This window comes from Cydia pomonella, chromosome 15 (assembly GCF_033807575.1).
Source record: "Cydia pomonella isolate Wapato2018A chromosome 15, ilCydPomo1, whole genome shotgun sequence".
Lineage (NCBI taxonomy): Eukaryota > Metazoa > Arthropoda > Insecta > Lepidoptera > Tortricidae > Cydia > Cydia pomonella.
This window is the reverse complement of record NC_084717.1, coordinates 14,152,049-14,169,833: the sequence shown is the minus strand read 5'-3', so window position 1 is coordinate 14,169,833 and position 17,785 is coordinate 14,152,049. Positions and strand designations below refer to the sequence as shown.

The following is a 17,785-nucleotide window of genomic DNA, read 5'->3' as shown; positions in this document are numbered from 1 at the left end:
TATAATTCCAACGTGTTTGGGCTCAAAAGATTTGCCCTGACGAGCACCATCGATCTAGATGAGGTCCAGGGTCTCATGATGGAGTCAGGAGTTGGTCACCAGAACTCCTAATCTACTCATCATAACTCCATCGTGTATGGGCTCAATAGAGTTGCCCTGACGAGCACCATCAATCTAGATCAGGTCCAGGGTCTCATGATGGACTCAGGAGTTGATCACCAGAACTCCTAGTCTATTCATCATAACTCCATCGTGTTTGGGCTCAAAAGATTTGCCCTGACGAGTACCATCGATCTAGATTAAGTCGAGGGTCTCATGATGGACTCAGTAGTTGGTCACCAGAACTCCTAATCTATTCATCATAATGGTAATTTGATGGTGCTTGTCGGAGTAAATCTATTGAGCCCAAACACGATGGAGTTATGATAAATAGATTACGAGTTCTGGTGACCAACTCCTGACTCCATCATGAGACCCTGGACTTCATCTAGATCGATGGTACTCGTCAGGGCAAATCTTTTGAGCCCAAACACGATGGAATTATAATGAGTAGATTAGGAGTTCTAGTGACCAACTCCTGACTCCATCATGAGACCCTGAACATCATCTAGATTGATGGTGCTCGTGAGGGCAAATCTATTGAGCCCAAACACGATGGAGTTATGATGAGTAGATTAGGAATTATGGTGACCAACTCCTGACTCCATCATGAGACCCTGGACTTCATCTAGATCGATGGTACTCGTCAGGGCAAATCTTTTGAGCCCAAACACGGTGGAATTATAATGAGTAGATTAGGAGTTCTAGTGACCAACTCCTGACTCCATCATGAGACCCTGAACATCATCCAGATTGATGGTGCTCGTGAGGGCAAATCTATTGAGCCCAAACACGATGGAGTTATGATGAGTAGATTAGGAATTATGGTGACCAACTCCTGACTCCATCATGAGACCCTGGACTTCATCTAGATCGATGGTACTCGTCAGGGCAAATCTTTTGAGCCCAAACACGATGGAATTATAATGAGTAGATAAGGAGTTCTGGTGACCAACTCCTGACTCCATCATGAGACCCTGGACTTCATTTAGATCGATGGTACTCGTCAGGGCAAATCTATTGAGCTCGAATACGATGGAATTATAATGAGTAGATTAGGAGTTCTAGTGACCTACTCCTGACTCCATCATGAGACCCTGGACTTCATCTAGATTGATGGTGCTCATCAGGGTAAATCTATTGAGCCCAAACTCGATGGAGTTATGATGAGTAGATTAGGAGTTCTGGGGAGTTCTGGTGACCAACTCCTGACTCCGTCATGAGACCCTGGACCTCATCTAGAGCGATGGTGTTCGTCAGGGAAAATCTTTTGAGCCCAAGCACGATGGAATTATAATGAGTAGATTAGGAGTTCTGGTGACCAACTCCTGACTCCATCATAAGAACCTGGATGGACTTCATTCGGGTCAAAAATAATAATACAAACCCTAACGTGATTTCAAATAACACTGAAACTCTATAGCACTAATGTGCGCAAACGATTGGCATCTTGACTACGCAGCATGGGTGCGTAGCCACCATGCCAATCGATACGACAACGAAACACTATCTGTCTCTCTCTCGTACTAATATGCACAAACGATTGGCATCTTGGCTGGGCAGCATGGGTGCGTAGCCAACATGCCAAACGTTTACGATACGACAAGGAAACACTATCTGTCTCTCTATCGCACTAATATGCGCAATCGATTGGTTTCTTGGCTAGGTATCATGGGTGCGTAGCCAACATGCCAATCGTTTACGATACGACAACGAAACACTACTCTCTCTCTATCGCACTAATATACGCAAACGATTGGTATTTTGGCTAGGCACTAAGCAAGTGTGTGGCCAACATGCCAATCGTTTACGATACGACAACGAAACACTATCTGTCTCTCTATCGCACTAATATACTTTATTTATACCTGCAGTCATTTAGTAACTTCTTCATTTTCCATTGGTGTGAAAGAGACAGAATAAAGAGCAAGGGTTATAGTACACTCTGTAGTCTGTACACTTAGTAGTAGTGTACATAAAAAAAAAACTACTGTGCATATACAATAAAATAAAGAGTGCCCATATGATATCATATGACACTAAAATTAATGTTGCTTGAAATTATATTGAAAACTATCAAGATTATTCTAGTCTGCATTAAAAACGCGCGTCGCGTTGCCGGCGCTCGCGTACCGAGCGCCAACGCCATCTATCGAGCGTTATTTCGTGAAATCGGAGAACGCTCCAAGGATTAAGGGCTCTTAAAGTATTATTTCATTGACTCGTAGCAAAAGTATTGTATATAATATATATAAAAGAAAAGCTCTCTATTATATCACGATTGTATAAACTACAATTTAAATACAGCGTTTATGTATTTATTTCGTAATGTAGTTCTCAGTAGGTTGGGAAATTTATTGGAGGTAGGTGGGATAAAAAGTTAGGGGAAGCCTGTAGTGCCCTGTAGATAGGTCATACACACCGGGTGGGGCGCCTAGTCCGAGTCGGCAAGGTTGACGACGTCGCCCTGCGCGGGCGCGCGCGGCTGCAGCGGCGGGCGGCCGCGCGGGCGGCCGGGCGCGGGCGCGGGCGCGGGCGCGCCGGGCGCGGGCACCCCCGCCCCCGCCGGCCCCACCGCCGCGCCCCCGCCCCCCAGCAGGAACTCGCGCGCGCGCTGCTGCTGCAGCGCCATGGCCACCGGGTCGCGGCTGCCCAGCCCGCCCGCGTAGTACTTGGCGCCCATCTGGAATAAAACAGCCGTTTGTAATCTGACGCTGAAACGCGACACGTTTCCTACCGGTGCGCGACCGACCATTCCTTTTTGCGGCCACTTTCATTTCGAAGCACGGGCCTCCCTTTGACGCTGTATGCCGCACAAAGCATCATGCCATAATGTTTTATAATGACAGCATTTAGTCGTCCTAAAAGCTATTACTGATAGGCGTACCGGACCGCCACCATGTGTAACATGGCAAACCTGCATGGTGCAGTCACCGCGCGCACTGGCCGGTATGCCCTTTTTCGTTCGTCTTTTGTTTTCTAGGGGGAAATTTGCTCGACAATTTGAAGGCGTATCGCACAAATCAAATTACATTTATCTAATGTTATTAAAGCTTAAACGCTCTATTGTTATTTAAAAAAAGAATTCTTACTTAATGGGCTGCCTCTAACGCAGCCCTTTCTTCTTATCTAAAATTGAAGACTACTTATTTCTTGATAATTGCTGCTGAAGTTTTCATCTGCTTGCGCTTGGTGGGCCCGCGTAGCCTTCAGTAGCACCTGCTGCCAGTATTCATCGTTTGGCTCGATGAAGATTCAAGAATGTTAAGGCCAGTGACGATATTTTATTGTTTTGGTGTAGAGTCGCGTACTGACAGATATTAGTTTATTTTATTGTACATATTTTTTTTACAATTATATTTTTACTGTAAGAACCTGTTTTCATTTAGTTATTACCGCTTTAGTTAGCCGGTTACACATGATCGATCGTGAGGAAAGTGGTCCCGCCGTAACGTAACTTCTGTCAAGAACACAGGACACAGAGAGAGAGAGAGAGAGAGAGAGAGAGAGAGAGGGTTGCGGTCCGCTCCGCCAGTTTATTATAGTTTTTAACCAAAGCGTTTGTCAATGGAACGTAATAGATTAGAGAGAAACATATTATCTTTTTCTTACGATAGTATTATGGAGCTTGTTAGAGTCGAGCCTACCGCGAACGCCGAAGTTCGCAAATTGCGAGCATCTTTCTCTGTCACTCTTAAGTCCTTTATATCTCCATGTACAAATTATTAACTAATATAAACGGGACTTAATCACGTATTAAGTTTTATGTTTACGTCTGACGTTCTGAGGACGGCGTTGTCCCCGTGGTCTCGAAGAAGACTAGTTAAAGTTGACATCAACATCTTCTAGCCGTGCGAGTTTTTCGAACTACTCGCATTTGGTCTTGTTTATTGACTTGAACATTTTTCGCACTAGGGATGTTACTCTGTCGACACACAACACTAACGATATCCGATGTTGTATGTAGTTTTTAAATTTGCAGCCTTTTTCTACTGACGGAAATGTGTGTCCAATCTATATCGAATCGATTACGTATATATAAATAGTTAGTAAAACCGTTTCAGTATTAAAATATAATGTATAAACGTAATGGAATGTTTAAGGATTTTGGATTTCAATTTTGGCAATTAATTATTCTGTAATAGATATAGACATACCTAATTAGATAAACTTACTCAAGTACTTAATAAAACTGATTCACATCGTGCCGACATCGTGGTCAACCTAATGAGTTTGACAATTATCGTATTGTACGAGTATTTTAATCGTAAAATTGAGTGATGGTGGTTCACCTGTGAGAATATATACCCCAAACAGCAAAACTTTCACTTTTACCAACCTGTCACACAACATTTTTACCCATTTTAAAATATTTCGCAATTAAATGCTGAGCCTCACCATTCACATATTTTGGAAATATTTCGAAAATATGTCATCAAGTTGGGGATACCAATTAATATTCAAAGTTTCTACAATGTCTACCATATTAAAATTAATGTTTTTTTTTGTTGTGCACATGCTTGGTTTAATCAGTTAATAATATTGACATCATAATTATTTACAAATTACATAAAAAATTTGAGAACCACACTCTGTATATAGCACTAAAATAGTAACTAACTAACTGCTTTGGCTCAGCGATCCAAAAAGAATCTTGGCCTCCGAAACGAGAGAACGCCACCTGTCCCGATCTAGCGCGGTTTCCTGCCATGAATTGGCATTCAGCCGACGCAGGTCCACCTCCACGACATCACACCAGCGGTACCTGGGGCGCCCGATAAAAATAGTATAAGAAAGTATTTAATTTCAGTAGTATATTGATATAAATACTACCACAATGGTATGTTTTTAACATTGGCAACATGTGCGAGTGAGACACCGCGCCCTACTTTTGCTATCTCAAGTGGACCGTTTTCTCTAGTCTGATAAGAACACCTTTCTGCCTCAGTGATAAGGTTCAATTTACTATAACAAAAAAAGTTAGAGTGTGCTCCACTTTATATCTCCATGAAGATGTCACTTACGGCCATTTGACATACAGTTTATCTTTTAATTAATTTGTAAGCATGAAATTCATTTCGTTTCTTATTTTTAAACTAACTATATCAAAACTTTCGTGCAACGATGCCCCAATACCGGATATAACATGCTATTAATGAATACATCCCAGAAAGTTCATAATATGTTTATAAATAAAATAGTTCATGTAACTATATATACATAATTATTTTAATACCTTTCATTATGTAGCAGTCCCATAAACTACTGATTTAGGTTTGCTCCAGATTCCACATACTCCAAACTCAAAATAATCTCAACAGAAAGCCCCAAGCATCTTTCCAATTATGCTGACATTGCTGACAATCAATTACTGACATTAATTTCCTTATCACGTAACTATAATGTAATATTATGTTGCTGCTATATATAGCCATAACCTGCTGCATTTACTGCTGCGAGGACGCATGCCTTGACTCGTATTGTGATTAAGCTTAGAATAAATTTAAAAGAAAATTACTGTTCTGGGTGTCCTGTGTGTGTGTGTGTGTGCGCGTGTGTGTGCGTGTGCGTGTGTGTGTGTGTGTGGGCTGTTTTAAGCTTAATAGCATCGTCAGCAGACGTTTCTGCTTGTTCAAAATTATTAATTTTCGTATTGTCATGTTATTAAAGGTTACATTTAACAAATCGTCAACGATGACGTGATCGTACTACTGACTGCTGATGCTCATACCACCGGCGAAACAAAATATACACTACTGGCTCTATGTGCTGTATACCTGGCGAAATTCCATAGCTTTGCCATTTTTAAGAAATGTATCATCTAAAAAATTGTTTAATTAATTTAAATCTGTTTACAAAATTTCATAAGAATCACTTGAATAATGCGACCTGTAGAGGAGAACATCTACTAAAATATTATTATTGAGCTGAAATGGAGACCGGTCAATAAATGAACTTACATTATGCTGCTGCTGCATGAGCTGCTGCAACCGCATTTGCTGCTGTTGCTGCTGCTGTCGCTGCCACGGCGGCTCGTACTGCAGGCTGCTGCTCGTGCTCATGCCACCGGCTAAGCAAAGGTATACGTAAATAGGCGCAGGTCCACACAGAGCGATCATACGCGCGAGGCAATTTCCTTACGCATAAACTGGCCAGTGTAGACGTGCCTCGACCGAGACGGCGCGCGTAGGCGAGGAAAACGCGCGCGCCGCCTCCACGTCTACACTTTCTGTGGGGGCCTGCCTAACAACGAAACATTTAGAAAATGCTCTACAATGGGTCATTTTCATTTACAATGGCTTTCTAAAATACAATACAAACACTCTTTATTGCACACCTCAATACAGAAACAATACAATTAATACAACACATAAAGAAGAGGTAAACAACAGGCGGTCTTATCGCTAAAATAATAACCTTTGCTGTTGTGAATAAAAGAAGTTACAAAAAATTATATAAGTTGAAAAATAACACAGTAATCGTTGGATACAGTGATCTAACTTCTGGAGACCTATAACGGGACGTTACTGGCTTCATTGATAATTTGAATTATAGTTTCAATCAGTTAGATTATCATTTAAGTGACCCTCCAACGCGCACGGGCCCTATAGGTAGAGGGCGTAAAAAAGGTTCAGTTAAAGTGTCATGTGCACATGTATCATAACTGACCTATCTGAATCTCCAATGAATTTTTCTATACCTGTTATTCTTCTAACACTTTTCTATCAAAATCATACTATATTACCGATATGAAGGTATATAAGATAAGACTGTCTACAAGCTCGTTTGGCGCGTCTAACTTTTGTGTTTGTACACATACTCCACTTACAGAACGTAGACAGGCCATTAGCAAAGCTCTTCCTTTCTATGTCCGAGCGAAGTAAGCAACTATGAGAGTTCTTGCTCTAACACCGTCTTCCCACCCAAAAATGGTTTTTGCCGGTTTTCCCCACATTTACCTTAGTTATAGATTCTAAAGACCACAATTAGTAATGCGTAACTCACCAGGATTCATGACGGGATTCATCATGGAGGGGTTCATCATGCCGGGCTGCGCGTACTTGTAGATCTCGCTCATCTTCTGCATCAGCTGCGCAACAAACATAACGTCTCCATAGGAACCTCGCTCTACGGACTAACTACTAGCGGTGCGGTTGTCCTGCAGTCTAACTAGACCTACTACTAACTTCAGAATTCCTGTCACTTCAATATACATGGAGGTGGAGCTTTAAATTCCGAAGTTAAGTAGGCCCTCAGTGTAGAGGCAAGTGGGGTGTCAATATTGCTACCAATGAGGTTAAAAACTACTAACTGCTCATATCAAATGGCTAAACATTAACCCCCTTATTCATAAACGTCTACTAAAGTTAACAAGCCGCTAATAATCGTTTGATCCTTTCCGACGTATTGGTATGATGGAAAGGGACAAACGATTATTAGCGGCTTCGTAACTTTAGTAGACGTTTATGAATAAGGGGGTTAATGTTTAGCTTAGGGTTAATGGTAATTGTATTCGTCCTTCTGGACAGTCTAAGATCATAGGTCATTGTTTCTCTGATTTGTAATTGGTAAAATTAAGTTTCCTTGCCTTATAGCGTTAATTTTTTATTTTATTGTCATGAATGGTAAAAAAGCCTTGTCGCTGGGAAACCAAGGGAACCGAATGTGGTGAGCTTTTAGTTTTGAACCTCATTAAACAATTAATAACAATGCTGGACATCCCTTGCCTCAATGAGTGTTAGATAGCGGGGTATAGTGAGAATACAATAGTGTTGCTTACGACCGATTGAGACTTTACTAGATTAGATTATTTTGATTTGATCTAAACACCCGGTTACAGTTTCATAACAATTTAGGGACACTTATAACTTCATTACATATGTTTTAATGGAGTATTGATTCTTTACGTAAGTTAAAGAGTCTCAACGCGATCGAAGCGAGTCTCACAACGGCATTTCAAAAGTACACAGAAAACGCCGTCGTGGAAGAAAAGGCCATGCTGAAACATAATCCCTACCGAGGCTATACTGAATAAACAAAACTAGAATAAGGACGCCAACTTACGCCATAATCATATCCACCGAACATCTGGACAAATAAATGTGGTATGATTAATGTAATTTAATGTAAAACTGCCCAATAAGGCAATATTGCTTGTATTGTGAATTGTGTTAACATATAGGGTAAGTTGTTACTCCTTAGTTTTATGTACATGATTTATTAACTTATTAACACACAGTGAAATCTACTCTGTATTGGTGTTTAGTAGATAATTCTAGCTGCCTAAATATAGTGGCTATTAACCGTAGTTCTGAAAGTAGCCTTATGCTATAATTCCATTGAAAGTATGCTAATATAATTGATGATCAAAGTGTTATCAAACTTTTCATCTATGAAGTGTCTGTGAAACTTTCAGAGTAAGGATCGATACATTATGTCATGAAATAAATTTAGATGTAACTAAATAAATTTTAAAACGTATTTTGAGCACACTAAAATTTGTTCAAGATAATTGCTTCTAGGTAGGTGACACCAAGAACGGAAATGAAACAAGTTCCGTAACTGTTATTACGTACAATACTAGTATCGAGAGCATACCCTATGCGGTATTTGTTATCGATCCTTGCATCTGCATTAAGAAGGAAGTTTTGTTGAGCATTATGTCCTCAGATCTCACCCCGGGATTGGCGTTGCAGATGATGGGCAGCATGTCGCGGATCTGGTTGTCGTTGATGTTGGGCATGTCCTTGCGGATCATGGCGGCCAGCGCGGCGTACGCCAGCTGCTGCTGCTGCTGCTGCAGGAGGCTGGCTGCTGGGGACCAAATACAATCATAAGCGGTATAATTTTAGGGACCATTTATTACTTTTCCATAACAATTTATGTAGCAGCTCTTTTTTTTCTCTTCTCACGCCGATCTGCGTTCTACTTCGAGGAGTTAGGAGTGGCTCATGTATTACCTAATCTTTCGAATGCTACTATAAATATCGTCCATGTAGTAAATAGTATTTAAAACCAGTAATAGGGTTAGAATGTAGTCTTGCGGGACTCCAGGCTTTACATCCAATGCTTTTGATTGTCAAGTCCAAACTGCGATCTACAGTCAGCGTCAAATACTTTTTAGCAGTCAAAGTGGCCAAATAGTTCGGTACACCATACTAAATATATGGTGTACCGAACTATTTGGCTACTTAGGTTGCTACAAAGTATTTGACGCTGACTGTACAACAGTTTTATACGTTAACAGGGAACGAAGCCGGGAATATATTTACGGGATGTACATATGTGGGATGGGATGGAAAGTCAACTCGGGGTTTGAAGTTGTAATTTTGGCAAACGGTTTAGCTTAAACTGCCACGCCTTGCTCTGCTCGCTTAGAAGTGACAGAGACAGACAACATACCCATCCCGTTGTGCATGGACCAGGTGTTGGGGAAGGGCGAGGGCGGCGGAGCCTTCTTCTCGTTCTCGAACTCCTCCCACGCCTTCTTGCGCTCCTCCTCGCTGAGGGTCTCCTCCTCTTTGTTCTCTAGCAGCGAGTCGTGCTCGTGGAACCTGAAGATCTGTAAAAAAGAAAGTTCTATTTTAGTCGATCGATATCTAAGCTTGAGACAACAACACACCAAGTAGTGTGACAGGACTGCAGTTCCATCATTATTGAGGTGAAAGTTGAATATTAAAATTAAGTTTTCGATTCAAGTCACAAGGTGACAGTCCCTCTCCAACGCGCACGGTTCCTATATCCGGGTGCCTTTTAATATTACAAATAATAAAATGTGCAAACATTTGAAAAGCATAAGAATATTAATGAAAATAATAAATACTTTGCGTAAAATTTCCACGTTTATGAAAAAACTAACTGCCAGTTGTCCGTTTCTCAAGTTCGAACTTGTATAGTTCGGTGAGATTGTTGGCTGCATACTGCCCATATATTTGCTGTCGAAACACATTTATAGACGTAGTTTTACCCGTTTCTCGTGGTCCTTCAGCACCTCCGCGACGAGCCGGTCTTTAGACAGCTTCGGTACGGGCCGTGGTTCGACGGGGATAGGTTCGAACTGGTACAGTTCAGCGAAAAGTTGGCGGGATAAATAGTGCTATTAAAAAATTACTTTTATTGAGAATTTTCTTGTTGCAGTTACCCGTTTCTAGTTGTCCTTCGGCTACTCCGCGAAGAGCCGACCGGCTTAGACAGCTTAGGCATGGGTCGACGGGGACAGGTCCAAACTCGTATATCTTTGCCAGTGCCGGTCTATTTGATGCTAAAAAATACTTATAGAAATGTAGTTTAGTTACCTGTTTCTCGTGGTCCTTTAGCATCTCCGCGAAGAGCCGATCCTCGGGTACGGGCCGTGGCTCGACGGGGACAAGCTCAAACTTCTAAGGTTCGGCAAGATTGATGACAGCGTAGTGCTACTAAAAAACGACATCTATGGAGAATCTTGTGGTTTCAGTTACCCGTTTTTCGTGGTCCTTGAGCATCTCCGCGAAGAGCCGGTCCTTAGGCAGCTTGGGCACGGGCCGCGGCTCGACGGGGACCGGCTCGAACTTGTACAGCTCGGCGAGATCGTTGGCGGCGTAGTGCCGGTCTATCTGCTGCTCGTCTATGACGCGTTTGGAGATCGCTTGCTTTGTTACTTGTCGCTCGTAGATTTTCTCTTCCATCGTGCCCTGTGGGAATTAATTTATTTTATAATACACTGTAAACTAAGTGGTAATAATAGATTTTTGGGAATTTAATATCTTTAATCTAGCAAGCTTGTAATAAATAAGTACCGTGATAAATACAACATAGATCCCCGCCTCATATAAAAATTGCGGTAGTCATTAATTCTGGGCGATAAATCGTGTGGTTCAAAAAATATTGTGACCTCGTTAACGTCAGCTGCCGCACCGTTGGTGTATTGAGAAACAACATTTCTTTAACTATTTTACAAGTCAACGCTTGGGAAGAACTTGATCATAAAAATCTGTGTCAAGCTTGTCATTCAACTTGGGATGGATGGGCTGTTTCTAAGATTTGGAATGTCAGAGTCAATTTTACATGTTTAAAGTAATTTAGTTACCATAGCCAAAAAGCGGTAAATGTAGCACGGTTTCTTCTGTCCGAAGCGGTACACTCTGAAGATGCTCTGTACGTCGTGGGAAGGGTTCCAGGAGACGTCGAAGATCACGACGCGGTTGGCGGCCACCAGGTTGATGCCGAGGCCGCCGGCGCGGGTTGAGATTAGGAACAGTCTATGACAAATAAAAACGGTTTAAAACGTCGTATTTTTATTTCTAAAATCTACACACTGCTGTCTGATTGATGCATAATATTCGTTGCTAAGCTATGATTGTGCATTTCGGCGCGCCCAAACCTACTATTTACAGGATGATTTTCCCGCTGACTTCTATTTTAGACACAGTCAATATGACCAATTGTTAGTGAAAATTTATTTAATTTTGTACGTAGAGTTTTTACGGATTTGAATTCCAACATTCTTAAAGTTGTTTAGAATGTTTAAATCTATACAAGTACGCAAGGACTTGAAAATCTTACTTTCAAATTTTTATAAAGTTAATTATGTACAGAACAAGAGACATTTATGATTTCAAATATTTCAATACATTACCTAGCTCTAGGATTATCCTCCCGGTTGAAGTTCTTGCACCAAATTGAACGGTTCTCGCAGGACGTAGATCCGTCCAGACGGAAATAGTCCACACCAGGCGACCAGGAGCCTTAAACAAAGATTGGATTGCCACATTTAGTCTCTGAACGGGACCTATTCAAACCAGTACTTCAGATTAGAATTTCAAAACATTTATAGAATAACAATAGAAATTAAATTAAAGTTTTAGTTAAACTTGCCTAAACGGTACAAAACCCTAAAATCACAGGGTTCTAGGTTAGAATGTATTACCAGTTATATTAATTTTTAAGTGGCAATTGCAGCACCATTCGCATTTCTTCCAAGTGGTATGAGAAAGAGACGAATGCATCGACAGGGGTCTTCAAATACGACCCTTCCAAATTTGACCCGAGGAAAGGAAGCAGAATTGAAAGAAACTTAGCCTGCAGCAGCAGATATAAAAGGCAAGTTTAGGCACACATTTTATTTATCTAAGGTGCAGTATGGTCCTCGGATCAAAAACTTTAAAGGCCCTGTTTTATATTATCTTTATCAGTTTAATCACGAAAAAACGCAGTCCCATTTATTACTCACCAACATGTCCCGCGAGTTTCTCATCTATGCGCCCCTCTTGAGTTGCCTCGTCGACTTTACCGAGGAAATGCTCGATCAGGTCCAGGGAATAGAGAGACTGGGAGAAAACGAGCCTGAAAAGGAAAAAAAAAAGTGCTTCGATACTTAACACGCCTTAGTGGTCCGCTTACGAATGGATTATTGAACAAACTTTGGCATTCAGCTGTAATGATTCTATCAAAATTAAGACAAACTAGTAGCGATGACCGAGATATCTCTTCATAAGTTTTCTCTCAGAAACAGTTCTCGTCGACAAAGTAAAGATTATTAAGGCAAACTATGGATAGAGAATATAGAGATACCTACATTTATAAGGAAAATACATTTCTAGATATTAAAATGCTAAAAATAAAACTAAAGTATAAACAAGTTTAACTTAAAAATACTTACGGAGAAGGAATTTCCTCATACGGTTTCTCTTGCCCCAAGCAAAATAAACTATGTTTCTCTTACTCCCCTAACCTTATCTCTTTTAGCATAAGGTCAACGTCTACGCTACACGTCCGTTTCTTGCCCGAAGTCTTGTTGCCACTGCAGTGGTATAGGTGCCTACCTAACATACACACAGTACATACATTATGTACATATGTGGTATACTCACAGTTTATCTCCAATCGCCTCACACTGCCGCAGGATATCGAACAGCAGCAGCAGTTTGTGTGAGTGCCGGATGTCTTCCAATTCCTCCTCTGTGACGAGTTTCATCCACCACTCCGTTGGGTTTTCGTATTTTATTTCCTCTATGTCGGAATTGGGTTTCTCTTCTTCTAGTTCCACTGAAAGAGCAAATGTTATGCTGAATACAGATAAAATAAGGCTGGGGCTGGTGTAAATGGGTCGACGAATGGATGTAAAGCATGAGTATTTAAAACAATTACATAACAGGATTCATCAGTTTAGACTAGTTAAGGAGTCTCATGAAGAAAAGAGCCACACAGTAGAAATTATGAGTTTTAGGATAGTCATATAAACACTAAAGTTGGATTGACTTTTCTTAACACACACTTACCACTAAGTCATTAAATTCATTATTATTTGAGTATTTTATAACTTAGAGAGCCAGAGCAATGCTAGCAGTACGTAGATTGTTTTTTCTTAAGGCTTGTCCTGCACTCTAGAATAACTGTTAGCTTTGCTATGTTCCTGATAATGGACTTCTATGGGCTCTGTCTTCAGCTTTACGCAAAGACCCGCGAGGGCTTTAAATTCATGTAACTAAACAAAAAAAAAGAAATGAAACCTAGGAGTAAAAATACCTGGATTGGCCCTTGTGTTGCGCCGCCCTGACGCCTTGGCATCCTTGCCTTTCCCTTTCTTGACTTTGGCTTTCTTTTTGCTTTTCTTTCGACTGTCGTCACTCAAGTCTGACAAATCGTCTGTAGATTCCTCCGTTGAAGATTCCTGTTAACACAGTTTTCATATCATTCTTCTTCTTCCTCGCGTTGTCCCGGCATTTTGCCTCGGCTCATGGGAGCCTGGGGTCCGCTTGACAACTAATCCCAAGATTTGGCGTAGGCACTAGTTTTTACAAAGTGACTGCCATCTGACTTTCCAACCCAGAGGGTAAACTAGGCCTTGTTGGGATTAGTCCGGTTTCCTCACAATGTTTTCCTTCACCGAACAGTTCCGAAAAACTCATTGGTACGAGCCGGGGTTTGAACCCGCGACCTCCGGATTGCAAGTCGCACGCTCTTACCGCTAGGCCACCAGCGCTTCATCATCATTATTTAATATAATTTTCAGTCAGTAATGAGACACCATCAGAAAAATCTCAGTAGGGTAAGCTACCAAATGGCACCGAGAGTTATAAAATTGGTACCTATTTTTGTAGAAAAGTCACGAATGCTGCCTTAAAATAAGGTAGAAGGCGCCAACCATTCGTGATAGCCAACAAAAGGGTAGTTCATTCGTAAGTAGAGTAGGCTAGTTACATTTATGTTTAACATGATACATCTCACTGGAAATAATGTTATTGGAAAACAGAATGCATATAATACTTACAAATGAATAGGTACAATACAAACTTAAACAAATTAAAAACTAATATTCTTAGCTTATTTCTTTAATTTAATGACTGGACTCACATCTGGCGTGGAATCGTCATCAATGAAATCAGCAAGCGAACCTTCTGAATCTTCTTCCTCTTTATCTCTCTGAAAATAAATAAATATTTGAAAAGGGTTTTCAATGGTTCGCGTACACCGCATTAACCAGGAGCAGCCAGTGCTGGATTAAGACAATTTGATGCCCTGAACATTTCGAGAATATTTTGCGCGTTTCTCCAGAGTCATCCATCAGATTCGATTTACTTCTGACATTTTGGTGCTCTCCTAGACGATGTCCTAAGCAATTTGCTTATTGGTTAATCCGGCATATTGATATGTATCACTCGTAGTACATCTCGCTCACGCCAATATATACCTATGAGATCGAGAAACGCGGGCAAGTGCTGTTAAAATGAGTCAAAATTGACATCAACTTCGCTTCAAGAGTTATTGCATAAACATGTGTGTGTAAATAAAATATATATCATAACGTTGTTTGTGAAAGTACCTTTTTCTGCTGCATGATCTCGTATCGTTCCGAATTGTACTTGAGGACCAGCGGGTGCGTCCATATCCTTTGCAAGGACTGGAAGTCGGGGAACAGGAAGCCTGACGACTTTCCTGGTAGGGGTCTGAAAAAAAAGCGTTTTTAGTAGGGAATGCAAACCGGTTTTAACCGAAACCGAAAAAACCGGTTAAAACCGGTTTTTTGACGGAAACCCAAAACCGGGTTTTTAGAATTTGAAAAAACCGGTTTCGGTTTTATTCGGTTTTTTTTATTTACCTAAGTTGCATATTTTATTCATTATAAGGGTATAAATCGGTCCTAAACCGGTTGAATCGACATCAAATCAAATAATGTGGTGTTGTGTTAGTTTGATCATTTGTAACGCTAAATGAATTTTTACGGTACAAAATACACAAATACGAAAGATTTAAATAATATAAAGTACTGGCAGTGGCAGGACATCCGTGCTGGTGTACGAATTGTATAGTAGTACTTTTTAATAAAAATGGGTATAAAAGGTCTTACTTATAATTTATAATTTTATTATGCGATGCACTGTAGAAAAATTCCACGTAATCAATTATATCAATGGCAGCTTTAGAGTCTTTTGTTGGTTCGGTGATAACGACTTACCGAGAACCTTTTTTTGAGATTAATAGTACAAATGCTAATTGAAGTTGATTATGGAGTAAAAACAAAGCTTGTTTCATTTATTTCCTACTTTACAAATCCATAATAACTTAGCAAATATTTTATAAAGGAAGGTAGTAACAGTAAACGAATTAACTACTTGAATATATACTAGAAGACAGCGAAAAACTTAGAGCAAGATTTCGGATTGGGCCATTTGATTTAAGACAAATAACATTAAATAATAAATTGATATAGATTTAGATTTAGATTTATTTATTTCACAACATATGATTACAGTACAAATTACATCAATGTCAATTTATAAGAATCTATATTGTGATCGTCAGAAATAAACTTAAATAATAACAAGATAATCCAAATAAATTAATTTCAATAATAATATATATATATGAAAATTTTCACCTGAAAAGGATCGTCAAATAATATCAAGAATAAGCAAACACAATGTCAAATCATTATTCAATTATAAATTATACAGTTATGTCAAAAAATTCACTTATTGAATATAATGGGTTGTCCAGTAAAAAGTTTCTCAATAGACGCTTGAATGTTGTATCGGATGTGTCCGTCCTTATTTCTGCAGGTAATCGCTCATAATAAGTCGGACCGATGACACGCGGGTTCTTAGCTGCAAGTGCCATGCGACGTGGAACTGTTCGTAATCGACCTGTAGTTCTAATGTTTATACCAGCTACCTCAACGCGTTTAAACAAAGATAGGTTATTTCTAACATACATAAGGATTTCGAACAAATATAACGAGTAGTGCGTCATTATTTTGTGCGTTACAAAAAGGCCCCTGCATGAATGTCTAGGCTTCGCACCTGCTAGTGTTCTTATTGCCTGTTTTTGCATGATAAACACTCGGTTAGCATGCGTAGAGTTTCCCCAAATGAGTACACCATACGTCATTAGTGAGTGGAAGTGAGCGTAGTAAATCGATTTTAATGTAACATACGAAACAAGGGGTTTCAACTTCCGTAACGCAAAGACTGCACTACTCAATCTATTGCATAGCTGGTCAACATGGCACTTCCACTTCAGATTCGAATCCAACATAAAGCCAAGGAACTTCGTTTCACTGCACATTGGCATAGGGCAGTCCACTACACATGGGGGCGCAGTAGTCGTCCGTCCTGAGAATAACATGACGTTAGACTTGCTGACGTTAAGATTAAGAAGTAACCCATTTGCAGTAAACCACCGTTTTAACTGCCTACATGCCTCATTGATATTCTCGCCAAGCTGTTTGTATGTTTGCGCGCTGATTATGACCGTAGTGTCATCTGCAAATAGTACTGACAGCCCGGTTGTGATGGCAGATGGGAGATCATTGACGTAGGCTAGAAACAGAGTGTTTCCAAGGGCTGATCCTTGGGGAATGCCTAACTTGATATGGCCAATGTCAGACTGGAATCGTTTGCCATTTGAGGACAGTTTAACCTGTTGTCTTCGGCCCGACAAAAATGAAGCAATTAAGCGATGCGCCTCACCCGTTACGCCATAACATTTTAACTTATCCAGGAGCATTGTGTGACTTATTACGTCAAATGCTTTAGATAAGTTATTGTCATATATTAAAGAAAAAATGACCTATCCCATCGGTGTCTAACCAACAAACCAAAAAAATAATTAAATTAAATTGGTGTGTTCCTACTCCTAGTTACAAATAACATTAAGTCTATACTTGCATTCGTTTTTACACGTGAAGCAATCTTTTCTTTATTCCATGGCGATGAATTTAAGAATTATTGGTCCTTCGAACCGAAACCGGTTTTAACCGGTTTCGGTTTTTTTGTTGGTAAAACCGAAGAAAAAACCGGTTTTGAAAAACCTCCGGTTTTTGCATTCCCTAGTTTTTAGTTGCGGATTAGGAAAAATTACTTAATAAGTGATATAAAAAAAGTACATCTGAAATAATGTGAAAACAATGCTTAAACTGAAATTAATGCCAAAGCTGGCTTCTATCACAACCAGTTATACGATGAATCCTTCTGATAGTTGTCAACTTATAGTGCCAACAATTTTATTTTTAATACCTTTAATTAACATCATCATTAAAATCAAACTCGTTAATTAGTGCCTACCGATATATTACTCCTAAACTATTGTATGTATTACTAATAAAGCCTTTAAAATTATAAACTGTCCAATAAGCCTGCCTTAGCAGCGAACTATTTGTCTGGTTTACTTAGTAAGTTACTTAGGTTAGTTAGTTATTTAATAACTTATT

At 40.0% G+C, this 17,785-nt stretch overlaps 1 protein-coding gene across 3 annotated transcripts in view; it reads right to left on the bottom strand.

Moving 5' to 3' along the window:
• LOC133525945 (transcriptional regulator ATRX homolog) overlaps positions 1–17,785 on the bottom strand; it is a 42,906-nt gene that overhangs the window by 6,533 nt on the left and 18,588 nt on the right. For all 3 annotated transcript variants that reach the window (XM_061862380.1, XM_061862381.1, XM_061862379.1), the window contains 13 exons: positions 14,900–15,023; positions 14,431–14,499; positions 13,603–13,747; positions 12,948–13,122; positions 12,308–12,420; positions 11,714–11,822; positions 11,165–11,336; positions 10,557–10,769; positions 9,502–9,661; positions 8,777–8,913; positions 7,105–7,189; positions 6,060–6,169; positions 2,522–2,782 (listed from right to left, as the gene is read on the bottom strand). In XM_061862380.1, the coding sequence (XP_061718364.1) occupies positions 2,534–2,782; positions 6,060–6,169; positions 7,105–7,189; positions 8,777–8,913; positions 9,502–9,661; positions 10,557–10,769; positions 11,165–11,336; positions 11,714–11,822; positions 12,308–12,420; positions 12,948–13,122; positions 13,603–13,747; positions 14,431–14,499; positions 14,900–15,023 (1,861 nt within the window). In that variant the 3' untranslated portion in view covers positions 2,522–2,533. The remainder of the gene's footprint in view (positions 1–2,521; positions 2,783–6,059; positions 6,170–7,104; positions 7,190–8,776; positions 8,914–9,501; positions 9,662–10,556; positions 10,770–11,164; positions 11,337–11,713; positions 11,823–12,307; positions 12,421–12,947; positions 13,123–13,602; positions 13,748–14,430; positions 14,500–14,899; positions 15,024–17,785) is intronic.